The following is a 24337-nucleotide window of genomic DNA, read 5'->3' on the forward strand; positions in this document are numbered from 1 at the left end:
AAAAACGTAGAAAAATTTGCCCGATAGTTCATGATTTTATCGAGTTCATACAGACAGATACGACATGGGGACTTGTTTTTATAACATATCTAATACATCATAGTGTAACTAGAGTGCTATACTCACAAAGTCCTGTCGTATATCGGCGAAGTCCTTGCCGTACTTGTCGAGCGCCTCCTCGAAGAGGTTGGCCTCTGACGCCGACCACTCCTCCATCTCGTCCCGGCACAGGACGGGGCCCGACGCCGGCACCAGGGACGAGAGAGCCGATTCTATGCTGTAGCCGGATTTGTGCAGGGTGTCCATGGCGTGGAACTGTAATTATACATGATAATGTTATATTCATTTGTAAGTGTAAATGTGTAATATATTTTAGTCATGTATTAAATGAAACAATATGTCTCCGACAATAATAAAAATTTTAAACAGTTCCTTATATGGAGAAATATTGACGCCTTAATAACTCGTAAATTAATTGTCCATCGTGCCTAGAATTTGGGGGATACCTGGCTGTACATTAGCAACAATATCATATTCTTATCAATTTTATTATTTGTTAGCAAAAAATAAAATATGATCTTGATAAATTATGCCACACTAGATAAATACTTTTATTTGAAAGTATTATAGTTTTCTATTATATAATCTGGTGACAATCACAGTTAACTCACGTTGAGTGAATTGTGACCAAATTATATAATATTTTGGTGGACACCGTTTTAGATAACTATCTACATCGACATTATGTAGGCACAGGAGACTTCCTGTGAGTGTGCTCACCAGAGTGATGTCGCGGCTGGCGGCCGCAGCGGACATGTGCAGCGAGGGCTGCTTGACGCTGCTGGAGCAGTCGAGCGCGCGCGCGAACGTGCCCACGGAGCGCGACACCACCAGGAACTGGTCTATCTGCCGGTCCGTCAGCCCGTGCACCGGGGTCCACACTAGTGTTTCTAACTCCTCACTGTTCCGTGGGTCTTCTTCGCCTTTTCAATAAAATAAAAAAATGAACAAATCACATACCTTTGAGTTAGCCTCAAAGTAAGTTGCAGACTTGTGTTATGGGAATTCAAGGATATTCTAAATCTAAGGTCAATCAGAAAAATAGAAATATATCATTATATAGGATAGAAAAATATCATTTTCTATCCTGACCGGGCAGCGAAGATATTCAAGATCAAGTTTATTTATACACACTATTACAATGCTGATAACAATAGCTAAATATGTAATTTAACAAACTACAGTGGCTCAGCAATCCGTAATGGGTGCTGGCCTGTGCCTCAGAACAAACCATAGATCATAGGAATAGAGTTATGTAATCACTAATCACCATTTTACTAACCAAATTATTTATGCATAAATACATATACTATACGATAAGAAATAAAGCCAAGTAAAGAAATCCATGTAAAAATGCAGAAAGAACATGCAGTCCAAAAATTGTGAGGATACAAACCTTCTTTTAATAAATTAGTTACATCAGTCTGATATCTACTTCCAACTCTGATTTCTCCCTTATCTGCTAATAAAGTCTTTTGTGAAGGATCAAATACTAAACAATAAAAAAATGCGTCCTGAAACAAGAGAAAAATGTGTATTAAAATTTGTATTTTCTCAATGTTAAATAGATACATAAGAAAACTCCTATGATAATGTTTGGTACTAGCAAAGGCTTATTAAATGTCGAGAGAGTTTATTTATGAAAGACAATGAAAACGTTAGATATATAAAATAAAAGCCGTCTGAAATATCTGTCAGTGTTGAAGCTATTTAAAATGGGCAGATGACCTATGATGATAGTGTGTAGTGAACCGTAACTTTATTGCACATCAAAGGTACCCTTACACTTACTGTCACATCACATATTTTTAAAGTAATTTGTATACATAATCAAATTTATTCTTAAATTTCGCAGTGTCTAATCACTGATCAATTACGTTTTCAGAATAAGACATTGGTTTGAGAGACAGCTCGTACTTTGTCAAAAAATTGAAATTTGGACAGCTGTATAAATGCGTGGAATAGGTGTGGCGAGGTTACAAGTAAATTAAAAGACATGACTACAAAAATTAAAGGAAAAGATATGACATATAGTTTTAACGTAAACGTAAATAAAGTAATATAAACATAACCTGGCTTTTAATCTGTTGTTACCAAGCAATCTTTAGTTATATTTAAATAATTGTACATGTGATTTCTCCCATTTATATCAAAATATGAATAAGTTCTAAATTCGTGGCGAGATTTTTATGTACCTATATTATTTGGTTTGCTCGGTTACATGAATACACCTGGACTATTTTGATAAAAAATATTTTTATATTTTTTTTTACTACATTATAGCTTACTAATGTTAAAAAATCACTAAACTTTACTATTAAACAAAACAAAAAAGTAACAAGTGGAAATTTCTAAAATGGGAGGTCAAAATGAAACATTCAATTTTAAAAAATTCTTTGTTGTTGTAAGATTATAAATTCAATGCTAAATAAATAATTATGCAGTGTCTATTTGCCATTTAGTTTTACTTTGCACAGACTGTCGATCGACACGACCTAGGCCTTTGGCTTCCAAGGCTGTATTCAAATAGGATGTCTAGAAAATTTGGCCGTGTCATATTGCAAATCAGTGTTTATACATTGAGTCCTTTTGTGCGATCATGAACTAGGAACTCGACACGTGGATATTTAACGTCCATTAAAATATTATTGTGTCGATGAAAATAAATCTCAGAGAGAAAAACTAAGACTTTGTATGGAGTTTTTGTCTATTTATGGCGAATAAACTAATAAAAACTAGTGGAAAACAATTGAAACACGACTATATGAGGGAACGATTGCAAAATCGACTCGCTGTGGGGCTAACTCGAATATTTGCAAGAACGTAAATGTATCGACAACGTCAAAATTAATATGGACAATTAATTACTTACTTACTATAGATACGCTGTTAGAGGCACGCTTACATTTCCATAGAAATGTTGTTGGTGGCAATTCGATAGATAACCTCGCAAAAACTCACGCCCACAAATTACGTCGCTTCCGAATCGACACCCTCAACAGAAATACGTATACGTATAGAGATATGAAGTGTGTGGCGCTAGTTGAGCGACGGCACGCCACCGGTACATACTCACATCCTTATTGAGATAGCTGAGAAGCGACTCTGTCTCGTTGAGCAGCGTGACAGTGCACTTGCCGCGTATGTGCGTCGCCGGCAACGTCTCCACGTGCCGCGAGAGGAACAGCTCGCGGTGCTTGGCCTGGTGCCGCTGCTTCGGCGCCAGCCCGTCCGTGCCTGGTAGTTCCGTAGATTCCTCCTCCATTGCCGCTGGAAACGGAAAACGTAATATTACATACAACATTCAACTGTACTATATAACTTATTATGTTTTTTCAAAGAGTTCATCTATTTATCTCAACGGTGCGATAAAGACTTTGTGGCGTGGGTCCGATGACAAATCAGTTGTTTATAATTTTATTTTTTTTAATGGATCAAGATATACAATAAGATACTTCTTGTTACAACGCCAACGCCTCAATGGATTGTTCTAATGCTAGTCAGTTCTCTATGCCATTCTTCTAACAAGCCAAGATGCGTCAGTCTACAATGAAACGTTCCAACACCACATTAGTGCATAACATTATAAACATTTCTAACTATAGTAACAATGGAACAAACCAGAGACAAAAGGAGTCTTTGTTTACAAGCAGTAAGGAACGTCCACGAACCATATTCTGTTATAATAAAATGTAATAGTACTAGCGTCCAGTATGGCTACTCCCTACCTCCCGCTGAAATTTCCCCGGTTACCTAGCAGTTACCGGCTGAAAACTAACAGACTAGTGCCCACCGCGAAATCTGCACAAGCCGCCTTATAAGTTCCCGAACGCACTGAGATTATGGCACCAACCCTAGCGTTTTATCTCACTCACACAAGCGTGGTGTGAACTCATGATAGTGTGCATAACAATGCGTTTGTTCCATACATTTTGACGGGAGTGTAATAAATGATTTATTTATTGATTTCTGGAGTATATACAATTTATGATTTGATGGAATGAAATAAATAAAAGTGCTATTTTATATTATTATTGTTTCACTTCGAATAAAGCGATGACTTGGGTATTAACGAAATGTGGCGTAGGTATGGCTACAGCATACCAAAATTATAATTATAATACATTCCAAATGTCAACTGCTAGCTTTTTATCTAACAACATTGAAAGCTTTTGCAACAATAATGTTTTTATTATTTTCAGGCAGAGGGTTAATAAGTAATTTGAAATATTATACTTTACCGACAGTGGTTGTGTCGTTAAAGTATAATATTTCAAATCATAATATAATGCATTTTGTTTTCATGAACCATTGAAGACTATTTTGTCAACTTATGAGAAATTTAATATCCACGAATATGGCTCATAGATAATAAATGATGTAGCATTATCCTATACTTCCTATTCACTTAGAAGAAAGAGAGGAATATATGTAGTATTGCTATCCGTATCATAAAAAGAAACTGTACCAAACAGAGTAAGTGAAAAAGATGAAGAGGTTCGGTTCACTGGAAAAGACATTAGATAAAAGGTCCCAGGTTCGAATCCTACTCGTACCAAATAAGTTTATACGTCAAACTAGTTCCTGTACGGTAGCTTTCATTCTTAAGGGGCGATTACTCCTTGCTTCCGCTGAAGGGAAACTTCGCGAGGAAACCTACACTTCATTTGTGTGTATTTCACTATTGCAAATAGATGGCAAAACCCAAAATCCCTATTTCACTCAATGGATTGTATAATTATTTAGCAACCCAACAAGCGTATGGTCAACAAGTTAAAATGTGATGAATCACTAAACTGCACCGAGTGCATTCGAGCGCGCGCTTGCGTAAGAACGGAAACTACGCCTTCGGGCTGCTGCGCCGCCGTTGCATCAAGTGGACGGATTTTTATAATACCAAAGAGTGAGCGTATTCCGTAATGTTTTTAAAATTGTTTTGGAAGGAATGTTTGTCATCAATTTTATAGCGTTTCAGTAAGTCGAATCCTTCTACTCAACTTATAAAAACAAACCAGCAGTATTATCGAAAACAAATTCTAACTGGCGGCTTTAACCGCATAGACAATATATATAGTTTAGTTAGTTTTAGGGGAGGAAGTGGCCTATACTATGTTAAGATCAAGTCATTGAATAAACGTCAGTCTGATTTAACAAACCGACCTTTCATTGTGAGTTTATCCTGTTTTTACTGGATAATGTCTAGCTAGCACACACGTGTAATAATACAGAAATCGTTTAAGTCGTGATCATTGGTGGGTGCGGAGGGCGCAGCAGCGTGGCATTGGCAGGTGCGTTGTGAAACGTCCACTTGCGATTTTTATACTTTCCTCATGTGTCGACCGCCATTACGACACGCGTTACTACTCCTACCTATCACACAACATGTCCGCCGTTCCAATTTACTCAGATTAAAATTATACCGAGATGATACTATTTCTATACTAGCTTTAGAGTTATTCACAGAAGAATTGTTCAGTTAACTAGTTGAAAAGATAATTCAGTCATATTTTTTCTTTCGATATATCTTTAATCTTCACTGCAGTTGAGCAATTTGAAAGTAGCCGATGGCTATAAGGCTATATTTTATTTATTGCATGCATGAATACTTGAGCATTTTTACGCCCATTATATTCAGCTCAGATGTGTGTACTTAATCAATGAAATACATATAAAAGGTATTTTTTTTGAGCCAATTAATTTCCTTTACTCAAGAGTAATACCTATAATGCTTAATTACCCAAATTAAGTAAAAAGTAAAAAAATACCAAATTTTACCCATCCGGAACGTGATGAAGAAGTAATCAATGTTGTGTTTTTTTATATCGTAAGTCAAACGGGGCGTTGTCGTTGAATAGGTAAACAGGAGGGACGCTTCCCCGGGCTAACAAAAGCGCGACCCCTGCGGGGCGAAGTCTCCGTCTCGGGTCGTGTGGCATTGCAATCTAACCTCCGATGCATAGGGATCTGTCCAATGTCAATATTTGTATACTCCAAATTAGGTCACATTTGAATCGATCAAACCAACCAACGAATTTCAAGACTGTTTTCAAGTTTTCGAGACGTTTGCGAATCGGGGCGGGTAGAGGGGGTGATCAGGGGGTGGGACGAGGTAACGGCTACTTATTATTACCACGCAGACACCTCACTAATCACACACGCGTATTAACAAAAGCGTTGGTGTACCAGACGCTTTTAGCGTGAATAGGGAGCGGACGCGACAGATGCCATAACAAAAACCGATGTCATTTATGCGGATAATTTCAAATTGTAGTAATTTTCTAAGACTGTACAAAAATGTGTGTTATTATCAAATCAAGGTTCATGTTTGCAAGTTCGTTCTTCTGAATGACCTGAAGAATAAACTTTTGGAAATTCGGCGAATGCTTGTACTATAAGGGGTATATAATAGGTTCGGTACCTATTTGCAATAAATATGTACCAAATAATCTGTTTTAGTACACCAGAGCGTTACGTATTGATGTTTTATATACTAGTTAACTCATTAATGGAATTAATAGGGAAGGCAGACAAAAAGAAGGGAAAGACGATAAAACGCGGGCGAATTTAATTCCATCGAAAGAGATGGGACCGGTGAGAGGCAAAAACTGAAAATGCGATTGTTTGCGTCCGACTAAACTCGATACATTAGTAGAGCTTCTTTTTGCTTTCATCGATATTCTTTTTCTTATTAATTTTTTTTTGATGTGCGAGTTGGTTCTCAGTTCCTATATTTTACTTGTGTGATTGTGTATAGTTAGAGCAGAATTTTTAATTACAATGTTTGAAGACAATATTTTACAAAATATTTTTTTGGAAAGATGAACTGACAATGACAATGTATTAACAAATTTTATAAACCTATCTAATATTTACATACGCGGATATAATTTAGCTTTAAAAATGTTAAAACCAAATGAAAATTTATTGGTTTTTTATTAGGCAAAATTACAATCCGTTCAAATCAATAAAGTCACAACAGGAAAAGTGTCGATAAGATGCTCATATTTTGTGATAGCCATCACTAGGGCGTCGCGGCGGCAAGAGCCCGCCATTCGGGCCCCGGGGCGGCCGCCGAATTGTGGGGGATTTACTTTATGATAATTATTTCGATTGCCTTCGCGAGCCGGGGCGCACTCGACTCGATCTCGACACTCGAGACGACCGACCGAGTGCCTGTAAAAATCACAGCTTTTACACCCGACCACTTTTTAACGTCCCCGGGTAATTTTCATTGATAGGCCGATTCTATCAGTTTGTAATTAAATTAATTTTAAAACTATTTAACATTCATTTTTATGACGGCGGCATGGTTAGCAGTAAAATTTTTAGGTCCAAATGCTTTTTTAAAAGCGAAACTTTGCAGACTTTTGTGTACCTAGGTATATCTTTTGAAAGAATACGATATGGATATAAACTTTTTGACGACATAAGCATAGAGGTCCTGTAAAGTGGTAGGCAATGTTGTCCATTTTGCCATAATTCATAATGTTCCTAGAAGCAAATGGAATGCGGAATTACGACAGACTTAATGCGAAGCGCATGAATACAAAACAGTTGCTGTTGCGATGGCGAATGTAGAGGTCACATGAGAAGCTTGAGATTACGATGAAAGTCGTCATGTCACACAAGATTTAACTATAGACCACTAAGGAGTAAGATGAAGACAACATGTAAAATGACTGCAAATTCAAATTATCTTCGAGATAACTAAAGAGAATGTTGAACGAGAAGCCTGTTGTGGATTAATATAATTACAACCAACGGACCAATGGAAGAATTTCGAAATTACTTTAGTCACGAGAAATTGCGATTCGGCGAGATGAGATGGAGCGCAAGTATTCGTATACGACCACTAGCATTTATGGTTTCTGGCATGGCAGTTTTGAACTACAATCCTATGTCTTAATCCAAGGTATCAGCACCTCAAGACCAAATTTCATAAAAGTTGGCACAGCCGTTTTAATAAAACTACTTGTGTGTAGTTAGCCTTGGTAATATTAGTGGGATAGGATGGCATTCTACCATAGTACAATGCAATGAAATAAAGAGTATAGTGCTTATTACAGAAAATCAATTTAATGAAAAGTACTAAAGTAAATTTCAACGATGTTGGTGATATTAATGCTAATTTAAAAGTTAACAAACCGAGTGAAGATATAACCATAAAAGATTTGGAATGAAGTGTAAACCATAGAACGATGCCACCGATGGCGACAAAGGTTGACCATAGCCACCAGAAGACGTGATCTTTATATGAATATTTATGAGATGGGAGCTTAAGCATGCAGACAAAAAAGCTTTGTTAAAAGTATTTAATGCGGTGCGGTGTGTGTTATCTAATTTTATCTTATCTCGCTACTATGGTGGCATTTTGGTAGGGCTATTGAATTGCTTGTTGTTTGTCTAGTCTCTTCTTGTCATAAAATATAACCAGATAAAGTTTAGTTTTTGGCAAATTTAATTTTTATGTTCTTGCAGCTTCAAGAAGCAATATTGTAATTGTGCAATGCTCTTGACTGCACGGTTACAAAATAGCTTTTGTAGCTTTGTCCATATTAGAAAAATATTTTAGTGTCGATAGGTCTCATGTTTCAGTTAGAATTTTGTAAAAAACTTTAACCTTTATCCAGACTTTGGCGGGATGAAATGAATGTCTGAGACGATTGTAGATCAATTTAGATTTAGAAATTATATTTAGGATTTCTAAACGATACATTATGTATTAGTGTAGTGTGACGATATAGACACATATTACACAACAGTAGACTGTTTTAGTATTTACTGCGGTGGTGAAGCAACAGCAATGTCCACTCTCTGGTTGGTCATGGTCATAAATAACTTATTAGGCGATTTAATAATGCAGGATTATGGATCCACACGCGTCACTACGCAACTAATTAAAGCGTAGGCAAAGAGAAAATGGCAATCTGTGGAGACCTCCCTGTTAGTGGGGGGAGGGGGGTGTCGGTTACGTGTGCCCCCTTGGGGTGGTCGGGTGTATGGTTTTTCTGCTCGGGCATCCTTTGCTTACTTATTGATCCAGTCAAATGTGTGGAGGTGGCGCGGTGGGTGGCGCGCCCCGCACCCCCGAAGGGGTACGTCCAAATAAATCTGCCCGCGAAACACCGCAATGACAACAGTAGCCGTCGGTAAGATGCGGCTGCACTGACTCAAGCCGAGCGAGGCGCGCGGTGTCTCGCCGTCTTTCTATGTCATACTCGCACCGGCTGATGAGAATCCCACATATAAATTGGCGAGTGTCATTTTAATTGGAATGACTTCCATCAGATGGCAACGGCGACACGACCTTAGAAACAGGCATGCGCGCGACCGTTGTAGGTACCAAGTGGCGAAACCGCGACGCTTCTGCTCGTGTTTTGCTCTCTTCGTAAGGTCAATGACGTTTGAATTTCCAAACAAAAGGCATCACATATTATGTTAATCATCCTCGTCCCAATACGGAACAATATGCTGAGAAATGTCTGAGAATTTTCAGTTGTTTCGGTTATTGATGGACGTCCCATCATCATAAATACATTGAAGATTCTCAGGAACCAGTAAAGAAGAAAACTTAAAATGGAAGTGTTGTCACTAATCATCTACTATCTGTCTCTCTCCCTTGTACAAGAGGCTCTCCAACAAAGACCGCATATGAAAAGGACACTTATTTTTAATGACACTATTATACGTAGAGGTATCACTACATGCTCTCCCTTAATGCCTAGGATCCGGCACGCACGTGAGTGGCCTCTCCTAAACTAATAGGCTAATAGCAAACATTGCTGGACTGAAAAATCTTAAATAGTTCAATTCGGCAAGTAATGATATTCATGGTAGACGTTGTTTTTTTATGTAGTTTTTAACAATAAGGAGGGTCTACAAGCTGGCTTTGATGTCTTCGACGATGATGAGTGCATGTGTGTAAGCGTGCCTGCCAGTCTTACTCACTAGAACATATTAATTTCAATAGAGATATGAGAAGTTAAGTTGCAATTTATCCATAATCTCCAGATGTGAAGGATTTCACGGCATTCATACTCATCTTTTCGAGTTTATCGTATTTTAGATATAGGTAGACAAGATCGAGGTTAGATTTGTGTGTAGCAAACATCTTGACTGAAGTACTTTCCAAGCAAATTTGTAACCTGAGCGATAGTTCTAATCCTGTGTTCTAATCATAGTACAGTTTGTAGAAAACGTTATTGCAGCCGCTAGGAATAATCCTCTATCTATTTATGTATTTTATTTTCAAAATAGTATTAAGAGAAGATCATCTTAATCAACACCACATGAAGTAAAGGATCACAAATAGAAACTGTTCATGACAAGACATGGTATTCTGTATTGAACGTCTAAATGGATTGAAGAGGGAAACATAACATCAGTTATTTAAGAATCCAGAACTGGCCACTACATAAATCATATTTAAAAAGTAATTATTATATTTTAAAATTGAATACTTTGGCTGTAGAATGCAGTTTGTTTCATCCGACTCTCCATTGTTTTCATTGTGTGATTTTAAAAATTTCGTGCCACGATTTATTATGATTTTCGCCGTGGTCTAACTCAACAGCAGTGAATCGACCAACTCCGTTCGATTTTTGAGGATCAAGCACCATCGAAGACGACTGTCACTGGTTTAGTGAGTTTAATCTTGGACGGCGTATGCTCAGCTCACCGACGAAACTAAAGATGGTCGGCCTAAATCAGTTGTTGTACCACGAAACAGACGGAAATTCGTAAACTAATAATACAAAATCGTCATGTTACATATCGAGAGATAGAGGCGTCCTTGGGCATTAGTATGACTACTATACATAAGATATTACACGAACACTTGGCTGCAAAAAAAGTTGTTCGCGTTGGATGCCGTACAACTTGACAATAGATCAAAAACATGCTCGGTCGATTGGTACAGAATACATGTGGTGAATCAAAAACTGTCTATACAGGTATCCTGGATTTATGCTTATGATTCCGAAATTAAACAACAATCAACAGTTTGGGTGTTCCAACATGAGCCGAACCCAATGGAACGAAAATCATTTTGAAGCTAATGGTCGCCTGTTTTTTGGGTATAAATAGACACGTGGCTACTGTACCACTAGAAAATCGTAAATCTGTTAATTCGGAGTTGTACACGACCATTTGTTTGTCAGAAGTCTTTGCAGAAATTATGAAGAACAATCCATAATGAAGATTCTTTCTCCATCTCGACAATGCAAGCTGTCGGGCCGTTCGGGTGAAACCGATAATAAAGGGTGAAAAGGTGGAATCAAAGGGTCATTCGCCATATAGCCCTGATTTGGCACCGAACGACTTCTTTTGATTTCGAACCGTGAAGAATAAATTACGTGGTCATCGATTTTCCACCCAAGAAGAAGCCGTTGAGGCATTCAAAAATCATGTTTCAGAGATACCGCCTTCCGATCGGAAAAAGTGGTACGAAAACTGGTTTCATCAAAAGCAAAAGTGCATCGATCGTCACTGCAAATATTTTGAAAAGCAATAAAACCACAATCAATGAAAGTTTTATTTTATTCCGGATATGTATAAATAGAAGGCTATGTACGTATTTTCCTCGGCCGTCGTCAGCGGTCAATCATTTATATTAAATAAATCAAGAGCGAGCAGTAAATGACATGCTTACGAGGAGTCACATGTTTAAAAATGAGCAGTATTGTACCGTTAAATCGGATATGTGAGGTCAATTTTATACAAAATCTTGCAAGACTTCTCAGGATTTAATAAGGCAGTTTTATTGTCTGCAGCTTAAGTAGCAATAACATTTCCTACTTCTCAATCTCAGAAAGCAGAACTCTTATATTAATTACATAATAACTTATTTTAATTATTATTTATAAGTACTTCCTCTAGTTACTTAATTCTCCCGACTTCATCCCCATCATTTCATTGTACAATATTTGATTGTTTTTTTTAGGTGTTTGTTGAATGAATAAATCTTCTGTTATTTCAGGCTTAAAATCGAAATTCATCCCCATTAACATTTTTTCTGAACAAAGCGAAAATATAACATACCGAAGTAGAATTATGAATAGACATATTGCGCCGACCTCACCTCAAGGACTTGGTAGGTTAGGATTATGATGACGATATCTTAAGTATAACAATGTGCATCATTAAAAATGTCGATTGGGTTGTGTCGTTCTATTACAGAGTTCTTATCATCTCCTCGACATAAGAATATTGCATCTGATTTGTCAAAATTTCAGCCGAGTTGAGTGCCCAATGTTGATGCAATCTGAATCGTTTCAAATTGCATCAACACTGGGAAACTCGGACATGAGTTCATAAAATGTTCGAGAAAATTATTTAAATTATCATTGTTTTATTCTCATTTTCGTCTGAAACGAAATTCGGACCTTATGAAACGATCACAAATTTCAATTTGGAATATCAAATAAAGAATTAACTTTTACGACAGTCAATGGATATGGCAATTTTGCTCCATAAGTGTAATTGTTTATGTAAACTTGTAAATCATGTAATTTGATAGTAAAAGCCGATACTATGGCCTGTCTAACTCTTAAATGCTCAAGACCTACATGAATATGTATTTTAAATTAGACTGTTGAAAATTGATCATTAGAGAAGAGGTAATGTGGTGAATAAAAGTGTCATGAGAGGGTCGACGAGTCCTGTGTGGCACCGCGCGATGCGGCGTGCGGTGCGGTGTGGTCTGCCGCGGGGCGGGGGCGCGCGGAAGGAATGCGTCGTTTTCGCATCGGGAGAAACGAATGCGTTTAAGCGTCGCGGGTACACAATGGCGGCGTGACGAGATCCGGTTCGCGGGCGACGCGGGGGCAGGGGACGGGGGCTCTAATCGATAGCCGGCGAGCGACGGCCGGGCGACTGCGGCGCATAGGTGACAGCTCGGGCCCAATCAAATTACCGGCCGTGGTGGAGACTGCAGCCACGCAGGAGAAACAGCGATCGCCGCCAGCGCTGCCGCCGCGCGCGCTCTCCCAACGCCGACTCTGCAGCGACGGCAGACCTCCATTGTCCGATAAACAACCGCTTCACATACGGTCGCCTATGCAACATATTGATGGATAGTCGCCACTTATCAAGCCGCCCGATACACGACACCATCCCCCTTAACCCCCTCTTTGCAAGGCTCCAATTTGTTCCGTATCCGTAGTCTACTCAATGTATACCTTTCTACATAATGACTGAATTCAATATCGTTTTTATACATTAAAATGATGTACATACTCTTCTCTTAGCATTCGACCACCACACCTGCCGCACGGAACTATTTATTATCTTTGAAAACATAAACTGACCATTACTTCAAATTGCTATTAAAATATTCCAATTGGTTATTTTAACAACCAGATAAGATCGAAAATTTAAAAAATATAAATTCTTTTTATGATATGGAATTGCAAACTAATGATACAAAATTACAATGAAATAGGTTGTCAAAGCACAGACTTTTTATTTAAGCAAGCTGCGCCGCTCAAGCAAGGCAAAAAGTACCTCATGTCACTCTCCCCTCTCTACCCGTCGAAATAATGTTCACATGGGTACGCCATTCCAATTCCAACTATCACCACTAATTCACACAATAAAATAAATTACGTAGGTAATTTAAACGAAATAAAAGGACAAACAAACAGACTTTCATATTCATTACATTTGGATAGATTAGTATATACCGCGTCTATGTTACTGCCGTATATATACGACATGGTGATATTAGACATTGGGATTGTAACTAAATGATGTAACACATGATATAATTCAGCCGATACATATTAGACATCTACCAGTTCCCGACTGAGGATTGGTGTAAGCGCATCTAATTATAGGTTATTCCACCCGCCTACCACACAACAGATCCACGCTGAACCATTAACGACCTGCGCACGAATGTGAACCCCGCGTACTCATACATGCATTCTCCGTACGCACCTGGGATGTAAAGAGAATTGTGACGTAACACCAACAACATACGTGGCAACGTCCGTAAGGTTAACCTCGTCCTCAAATTACAACATAAAATTGATATGACGACGACTGTCGAAGGCTTTCCGCAAAAAGTTAGCGCATAAAGTCACGACAATAGCGAAAACGATAAAATAGAGGAGCAGCAACCGCCGATAATAAAATTGAATCTTGACATTGAAAACAGAATTAAAACCGTCAATATTACATAAAACATAACGACGCAGTAAATTTTCCACAAATCGATCAAACGCGTAGCGATGTTACTGGTGCATATGGAGTCTGGAATGTCATCAAAGTATAGGTGGATAATGAAGTAGTCGCCGCAATTAAATCGATGACATCATACTCCATGCGTGGTGTGGTGCGATGGGAAATAAAGGCACGCTTCAATCAACGAGACGGCGATACTTCAGAATCAATTTTCGGGATGTATTTATGTCTTTAGGAGCAAGAATTTTGTTAATTAAGACTGCAATGAGAATCGCGTAAAGTAGATATCACGCGGCTAGGAGTGTGGCCACACCGCAAACATCTCGTTAAAAAATATAGCGGTGACTTTAAGAGAAGTATCCTACCACTAGATTATTTTTAATTTTAGTCCTATAAACTGTGAGAGTACAACATGAGTGTTTACAGTGAATCTTCACTTTGACGTCCTTATTCAGGGTATAGTTCACCTTTCTTCCGTATCATATTTGATTCCAAGCTTTTTATTACTATAACATATTCTGTGACGCTAATTATTAAAATTCCTGCACAAAAAAGATAAATTTCTACTGCCATTGAACAACGAACCCACACTATTCAGTGACAATGTAGAACTTTCAATAGGTCTCCTCTGTTATCCGACACAGCTCTTATAACTTTCAATTTTTTTTTATTTGAAATTTTACAACACAGCTCCCCTAATTTGGGTTTGTTTCTGTGCAGATTTATAAAATATTGGCAGTTCACAGAACCACTAGTAGTAAATAATCGACATATTTACTGGTGCATGCGTCATAGATATTTGACATTTGATTTAGATTTAGCATTATAAGGGTCAAGTTTCTATGACGCTATTTTCAATAGCGCATTGGGTACTGGTAAAATTGACAATAGATGCAACAGGGAACCAAACTTACCAAGCGCAGGATCAAGGACTGCTTGCGCCGCCTGTTCCTCGCCAACCGGCGTTTTAAGGCATATTTTCTTGAGTTTCATCGCGACCGGTGAGTCTTCTGACTGGGCCACTGCAATACAAAACACTTATTTAAACGAGGTAAAATTGCAATGCTAAATATGTCAAAAGATAATCACGAAATACTTAATGCTAGAGAAAGATGTCGGATTTTAAGAAATAAAGTATTATTGTACGTGATATAGTATATATTATGTAGCTGATGTGGTTTAATCTATTTAATAATGTGGTAAAATACGACATGTCAGTGGCAATATAAATCTAAAGTAAAGATAAACCTTGGGTACCTTTAGGAAATAAAATTACAATGTTATATACCTAGATTATGACGTAATTAGGATGAAATGTGAATAGCCCATGAAATATGTTTATTTTATTAATGTAATGTCGACTGTTCAAGTTGAAACCGCAGTAATTGATGCCGCATGCGACGGTGAAATTATTGATTTTATAAGAATATACGACTTTTCCTTGCTTGTAATGGCGCCATTTATCCACGTCAACAAGCGGACTCGGACGGTAAACTATTAAGCTATTAATGAAATTGTAATATATATAAATAAATTGTATTAATTGCATTGAATTAAAATACGAATGAACATTACTATAAAAAATAGTTTACGCGTTCGACTAAGCACATACAGTATAGTAAAAGGAATTTGTAAAATAAGGTAAATGAGGCAAAAAAATGAAAAAGTGACCTTCAAGTCGTCGTATCAAAAAGTGAAACATAGGCAATGGAAAAATCAACATGGAAGCAACTCTACTAAGGAATGCATATAGCGTTGGTAAGGCTGGAAATAAGCAAAAACTATTGAACAATTTTATTATTTAAAACTAAAACTAAATGCAATAGTTAAACTTTTTCCTCAAAGGCACAAAATCAATTGTACTATTAATAAAACATATCAATATACATGACAATGTTACAAATCGCAAGAGCAATAAATTTTACATATAAATAATGTACCTAAAAATACTAATATAGTACTTTCGTTTGTCGTTTTGAGCATAGTAGTAACTATGAACCGGTAGTAACCGGTTAGTTATTTAACAGTTATGGTATTTCAGAGCATGTATTTTGCAACTAGCGGCGCCCCACGTTCTTTTTTTAAATACAACAAAAAAAAAATACAATCCAGAAAGAGAAAAATATAGTATTTATGAACGTAAAACTGTGCCAAGAGTATTTTGCGACCTTGAAGGGCAGAGTGCCCGCGATTATCGCAGTCTGGGGCACGGCGGTCGCTGTCGCCAAGGGTGCGACTTGCGACTCGAAAATCTCGTTTGGGGGGAGATGATGTTTACGTACATAGCTGTACTGAGGTTGTGGAGTTATTACAACATATTTCAGAAAAGAATCTTGGTAAGGTTGTTTTAGAAATCCGATCCTTTTCATAATATACTTTTTAGATTCAACTTAACATTTATTTTAGTTATCACAAGCGCGAGTTTTCTACAGTACAATCACATAAAGTTACACTGCATGAACCTCTATGGCGCGGCAAGTTTGCAATAAATTTGTGGGTAGGTTAATGTGACTAACAAAATGATATACATTTAACGCCAAGACCCGAGCCAATATGAAAAAGATCATTTTCCATGTTCAAGAGTGAATCCAGAGTGGAACGACTTAACTAATATGGCATCGTATGCATGGCATAAAACAGTTGGATTTGAACCTTTACACAAAATAGAATAACAACACAAGCGCATATTGCGGATTACAGCGGAGTAGTTCAGCGCGCCTGGCTCCGACGTTGCAACGGAATAGAGTGCTTTGAAAACCTTGTTAACTTAATCGCAAACGGCTCTCGAAGTTATTGACATACGCGGTCTATGGCATCGTCATGTGATGAATCACAGAGTATCTATTCGTGAGAATACATTACACTGAGTCAAGTTGGCGCGTGGCAGGAAAACGAACAAATGTTTAAGCTGTTAAAATTTGGTTTTTAACACGTAGTGGCGCCCCCGTATAGACACAAACTTGTATTTGACAGACTGCAAGTCTCGTTTGTGATCTGTTGTTTGGTCGGAGCCAAGGCTGGAGTACTTCAACTGGTGTATGCGTACACTGCCAACGGCAATGTACGACCATGACCTACAGCAACTTTGTTTGGGGATGTTAGTTGTGGCTTCCAAACGGTGAATGGAATGAAGGTTAACGTTAATAGTTTGTGTGTAAATACGGTATTTTTCTAACGAATATTAATTTCGCAAAAAATGTTACTAACTCTTGTAATATTTTGTGTAATTATAGCCCCTAATCTTTTACTATTGCGAGAGGACAAAACAGTGAAACAATCGTCGAGATATGTACTTTTCAATTTATTGGTATTGAATCGGAGAAAGAATATTTCAAGACAAATAGAAGATCATCACACGGCGGTGACGCATGTGTTGCAGTGTGGAGACATGGCGTCGCTAGTGTGTCGCGGTGGTTTCGGTTTGGGCAGGTGCAAGCAGGCTGCACGCTGCGCGCGGAGGCTGCGGCCACCCACCCCCCTCTCACCCTTGGTACCCCGCGCACGCCATCTTAACAAATCGATAGGATATGACTGTTCTCCACTTCGCGAGTGCGACTTTTGGGCGCGGACGGAATGACCCCCTGATTGCGTAACTCGAACCGCAAGAACAATGGATTGGGCGAAATAACGATGAGATGGCTCACGCGGATTGGCTAAACATTTGTATAGTAACAATTATCTCATTAAGTATTCAGGCAATAGAAAACGACGATAATGAAATTATTTCAATTATAAACATAACTCACACACCCAAACCAAGTTTTTTTATTGACTTAGTGCAGGTATGTAGTGGTGAGACCGATGGCGGATCATTCATCAGAATATTATCATGTCCTTATCTCATAATAGCGAGCGTCAATGTTAGTTTACGTTGGCAATATGGTCGTAAAATTGAGCTGAACACGAAATTCTGCTTCATTAGAAGTCGCTTTTTCATCAGCAACAGTTTCAAACAGAATTAATTCATTGAGAAGGTAATCCCGGGAGTCCTATAGCGCGGACGCGGTCTGGGTCGGGTTGAGCGTAGGACCGCGACACAAAATAATGTAACTGTAGAAATGTTTTCGTAAAAATCGTAAAAAAATTAAATGAGAAAGAGATGGGGAGAATGTAAAGTCGCGTTCAGTCATATAGTTGTATACCATAACCCCTAAAATTATACTTTTCAAATGTTAAGAACTCTATTTCATTACATAAGCCTAGAAGCTTATCAGTGATCATTAGTCATCCATAGGAGCACAGTGATAAAAATGACTGGGTAAACAGGTTACGTAGCTTATTTACTTCCATGTGCTATAAATCATACATACATCATCATATTTGTATAAAAACCTCGCGAGTTGCATGAAATTAAAACATATTTAGCAAAGGTAGCTCTTATTTTTAAATTTAATACTACTAACATGATCGAACATATTAGATAATATGATAAAGAACTTAACAAATAATATACTTAGGGTCGTTTTACGCTTACTTAAAAAATATATGATGATTAGTTACTGAATTTGTGAATGTTCATAAGAAGTTTCTAGTTATGTTACGTTACTATGGCAACATTGGCGAGTTAGGGTCGTAAATTCCTAAAACATAAAGGAACACACATCTCGATTTGCAACAAAGGACTGCCTCAGATCTACCTGCATGCATATCCAGAATAGAGACGGATAAATCAATAGTCAACGTGTTAGACCTAGTATGCTATGCTTACTCGCTCTAAAACGTTGACATTATCATACATTTTGGCTTCTCTAAAAATTGTAATAGTAAAAATTAATGTACATTGTACGTGACTATCTATTGAATGTCCAATCATGGTCCTGCCTCAGAAAAGAACCACTTCATACCATATCATCGTGTGTACGTCGTACGAGGCGACTAAAGGACAAAGAGAGTTGACGTCAATCAGTCGGCAAAAAATCATAGTCAAATGTTCAAAACTTAATGGTTTTTTAATGCGGGCTTTGGGGTGGCCAGGCTCCGAATCTAACCGGAAACACGCGAAGATGAGAGTCCAGCTGTGCTCCAGAACTTTCATTTCAGTGAAAAAAAAAGAGTTAATAAGACTATAGAATTTTTTATAACAACAAAAGGTCGCGAATTTCGAAGGCCAAGTTGAGCTGGATAGCGGACTTATTGGCGGCAAACAGTGACAGGTTGGTACGTTGGTAGCCCATTACCTGCGATCTCGACCTACGAAACCAAATCACTATTTAAGGATTTAAATAGTGAATCTGGCCAACGGAGCAAGGGTCAACAGGCATTTCAACTACTCTTAGGTCTTCTCATCATCATTATCATCTCCAGCCCGTACCCGAGATGATAGGAGGACTGGGTATAGGTCTCCTTCGGTCTATGCCAACCTTGTCTGTTCTATCTGAGCCATCCTTATCCAGTTGTTACCAGCAATTTCCTTTACATCGTCGTGGTTTTCTAGAGCGCTAGTTACACAATTAATAACAAAAACCTCAAAAATAAACCATGGCGTCAGTCACAGAGAAATTAAAATGCCAATAAAGGTACAGTTATGACTCGAATGAAATATAAAGAATGCGCATTCAGAGAGCAAACTGTACTAACGATTTACATATTCCTTATAAGACGTAACGGTACACAGCCTATGAGCGAACCGACATGTGGAAATGTCAAAATGATGTATTGGGACATTTGGCAAGACCTTGATTTCTAATGTTTACTAAATACATATCGAAATTGATAATTTAAATGTGATGATACTTTTCAAATTCAGATAAAAATTAATAGTAAGATTAGGTTGGCACAATGATATCAGTTATCAATTCGAAAATTCAATTCTGGACAATGTTTCAAGAAAAAGTTTGAATGAGATTTCTGATAAATTAATGAAAAATTTTATGAAACCTGATAAAATAAACTTAAAAGCTTAATAAATTAGTAAACTTGTAATTTGAAAACCAAATAATACTGTTACTGGGACTAAAGACAGTATTTAGTTTATCAGTTAAATTAGCTGGTAAGCTGGAGACTAATAAACACATTATTCACAAATATCAACAAAATCACTTGCCAGAAACAATGAGGTGGGAATGAACAAGGACACAATACTTCCCGACTCTATTCCCACGATTTTACATTCTACGATAATTCTAAATATACATATATAAAAACCCTAAAGAATAAATATATAAAATACCCTATTAAAATATATATCTTATAAAACATTTGGTGAAAGAGTTTTTGATTTGGCAAAGGAGCAAAAAAGTTAGACTACTTGATATCAGACTTTTCAAATAGAGCAGTTTACAGCACTGGCTAAATCTTTTGTCATAAACTTCGAGCGTTAAATCACTTACTTTAACGCTAGGATTTAATTAACGAATCTAGCCTTATTAAACACAGTATTTAATGAAGTTGTGGTAAAATTAACAGTTATTTAAACGCGCACAAAGCTATGGCTTTGGAACCTCCCGCTGCGACAAACGTTTACTGCGGTAGCATTTTCTATAGCAGGAAGTAGATAAACGAGCGATCGGGTTGCCTGGTTGGTACGCAACATGGAGAAATCAAAGATTTTCATGCTACTCTTGCAGTTGGTTTGGGAAATTTGCAGGATTCCCTATGTCTGTAATTCCATGAGCTAAATTTGTGAAATGAGCTTTATTAACGATTTTTGCGATTCTAGGAATAAAGAGTTAATATTTTTTTATAATCTGACTTAGAAAGACTTTAGAAAACCGCAAAACAAATTAGACAGCTCAATTATTTTGGTCTAGATACATGGGTAGCAGGATCAGGTTCCTCTTTACACTAGAGTATGTATAGTAATCACCGATTTAGTAGACGCGAAGTTAGCAAAGATGTTATCGATTTTATAATTAGACCACACACCACCGGTGCGGTATTAACAAACACATTTTTCCATTTTCGCTATTTTACAGCAGGCATAACTTCCTTATAACATTGCATAGGTGAATATTTATTTATTAGGTTCACGAATCAACAGTCAAGCGAGATGTAAACGTCACTCCTACTCTCGTAGTATAATTTTTGCACAAATTATGAAAAGTAGAGAAGGTAGTCGTATTTTCAAAAATTATCTTAGGTACCACGCCGACCGAAGCTATCTTACCTTTAGTTTTACTACATGCGCGCAGAATGCGCTGCGGATTTAGAAAAATCTATATGATTTATATAGGAATCCATATATAGTATACTACCTAATTGTGTAAGTTTGTTTAAAACTTATGGCAAGTAACTCCTTAATTCGATTATTTCCAAATTAGCACATATTTTACCACTACTGTACTCTCCATATTTTTTTATTGGCGAGCGAGTAGCATAGTACTCTCGAATGTGTAGCCGATATCCACTCGACTCAATATATGGAGCGCTGAGCGACCAACACCTGCAGTGCCTCAAATTGACCTTGAAGCTCTTAATACCTACTTTGATAGTTCGCGTTTAGTATGTGTGGGTAAAGATTTGGGCGATAACTGCGGAAACGGACTGTAATTGTTTGGGAGCGCCAATAATTACATTATATTATATATTTTTTAATGGACTAATATAATACGAAAAAGGTCTAAAAAGGATGAAGAATGAAAGGACGATGGATTGTCTCTGGAAAGATATGGGGATGTTGGGGTAGATGTCAGTACGACTAGAGACGGGATTGTGGGGATAACAGACATGTAGCGCCGATAAATGATGGAACAAGGCAACGCTGATGATGAAGTAAGTACAGAGTAACCTTGCGAAATGGACATGCAACAAATGGGTTTCTAAGATTTGTTGTGTTAAATCAGTACTTCTAGATAACAATACTAATGTCCATATTGAGGGTCAGTAATATAAAAATAAATGTCAGTACGTATTTCTCGTGGTATGACCGAGTCGAGTACTTCACGAGCACGTTTAATGGTTACGCCGGTACGATCTACGTTCACCGACAACCGGCTTTACCAGTTATGACAAAAGGAAGACGACAATAAAATTAATTGTATCCTATTCTACTAATAGCCTACTATGGCCACGTTAGGTGGACTGTAAACGGGCGACAAACCGGCTATCCTCGGCTTTTACTTTCTGACAGTGTTTGTCGCAGATCAATTGATCCTACATGGACCTTTATGACGTGGTAATAGCGGCGGTTTTTCAATAGATATGGGTAGGATCATACCGATATGCGGTTTATAATGTGGATAAACAATCTTGTTTGAAAAAGGATAAACTCAAAGATTAGGTTCTAAGTCTAAAGGGCAAACCTTGAAGGGTTATTGAAACTGAAACCTTTAAACAAATTTCAGCCATAAAATAATAATATGTAACACCCTTAATTTTGTAAGACACAACACGATATTTTTTGAGCGCATTACAAACTATTACATACACAAAAAATAGCGAGTATTCAGAAGTTTCGCTTTTGGAGTAGCAATAAATATATCGTTCACAGATTCGAACAAAAAGGTCTCATCTACACGTGAAATTGTGATCCATGACACATTGTGATCCAGGTTAGGAAATATATATATAAGTTTACTTAATGTTATTGTCTTTGTATTGTATTAAATCATATTGTATTTGTAATTTTTTATGAATTTGACCTAAAATTTACTATTTTTAATAGACAGCTACTAAAACACACGAAATAGCAAAACGGTGGCACCGTGATTACTATTTCATGAAAAAATATTTTCATCTTGAAAGATCTTACCTGACAGTCGGAAAACAAAGTGATACAAAGATTAAGACTTCCGGTTTTAACTTTGAGCTATGAACACCAAAAGGCTAAAAGTACAAAAATAAAGAGTGTGACTTCTGTACTCTCCATGTTGTGACATAAGTTGGAGAGCGCCGAAACGGATCCTCGCTTCACCTGCTTGCTTCCGCTCGATAATTGCAAGAAAACTCACAAACAACATAATAAATATAGTACTTAATTATAACGCATAATGTCATATTACAGGACGATTTCGATTTCCTTCCTTAGTTATTATGGCTAAGATCATCTTCAATATAATATTATAGGACTTTTCCGTAGCCGACTGATAGGTAGACAACGGACAGCCGAAACTATTGGGCTTAGAAAGCTGAAACTTGGTATGTAGTTTCCATGGGAAATTAATAAAGATTGGACACGTAGGAGAGAAAGAGAATATTTCCTGAAATTCCCAAGAACGAGAAAAACTGAGTTTGCATATAATATAAGTATGATGGCGGGAAGGACTAGTAGAACGGAGGATCCTTCTCATACCTATCTACTTTGAAGCTGAACTTGACGATAACATTATATTCTCACGCACGTTACACGTATTCTCATTTCTATTGGATGTTGTTCTGTACTTTATTTTCATCAGGTACATACTAGTATATCGAATTCGTAAGCATCTGGAGATCTTATCTCTTCAATAAACCAAAATGAACCTGGACTTTATCCATAAGTCGGTAGATGGAAACCGATGAATTTAGTGTAATCCACGGGATGTTAAAACAATGAGACGATTTTATACAAGTGCGGATTGGTCTGGTCGGATGCGCAAGGTTCGTTGACCCCGGTGGCGGACCGCCCCTCCACCGGCCACAATCACACAGTCTCACTTTCAATGCGGCTGAGGCCTCCATAGTCCACGGCCACGCAGCCACTAACGCCGCCAACGATGACGTCACCGCCTCCTGGCCTGGACACTACGGTGCGGGTCAGCAGAGCGTGGAGTTGTTTGTGCTCTTCGTTAGGACGCCCATGGGAACTGTGTTAACTACTCCGGTTTCACTTCCCAACGCTCCACCAAGACAGGTTATTTCTTATTCTTAAAATAACTTGGCAAGTGTTTTTCACTGATAGTTATTTGAACAAATCGATAGATAAGGACAAAATCAAGTAACCGGTTCAGAGCTAAATGGAAAGTGCGAAATGTTAGGAGTTTTCGATATTATATAAACATTAAACAGTTATCTCTACTTTGTGTACCTATTCTAAAGATCATCGTACTCGCATAGAAAAAAATCCGGAATTAAGAATCATTAATTTAAACGTGACAATTACGAATATTATCTGTATAGTCCGTGGTAGAAACTATATTTTGAACGAAGGGCCCACAGAATCAATCATTAAGGTTGC

At 37.6% G+C, this 24337-nt stretch overlaps 1 protein-coding gene across 2 annotated transcripts in view; it reads right to left on the bottom strand.

The window, feature by feature from the left end:
• MTA1-like (Metastasis associated 1-like) overlaps positions 1-24337 on the bottom strand; it is a 45642-nt gene that overhangs the window by 8364 nt on the left and 12941 nt on the right. For both annotated transcript variants that reach the window (XM_053757651.1, XM_053757652.2), the window contains exons 3-7: positions 15159-15266; positions 3137-3330; positions 1457-1574; positions 781-983; positions 127-315 (exon numbers count right to left, since the gene is read on the bottom strand). In XM_053757651.1, the coding sequence (XP_053613626.1) occupies positions 127-315; positions 781-983; positions 1457-1574; positions 3137-3330; positions 15159-15266 (812 nt within the window). The remainder of the gene's footprint in view (positions 1-126; positions 316-780; positions 984-1456; positions 1575-3136; positions 3331-15158; positions 15267-24337) is intronic.

Source organism: Plodia interpunctella, chromosome 17 (genome assembly GCF_027563975.2).
Source record: "Plodia interpunctella isolate USDA-ARS_2022_Savannah chromosome 17, ilPloInte3.2, whole genome shotgun sequence".
NCBI lineage: Eukaryota > Metazoa > Arthropoda > Insecta > Lepidoptera > Pyralidae > Plodia > Plodia interpunctella.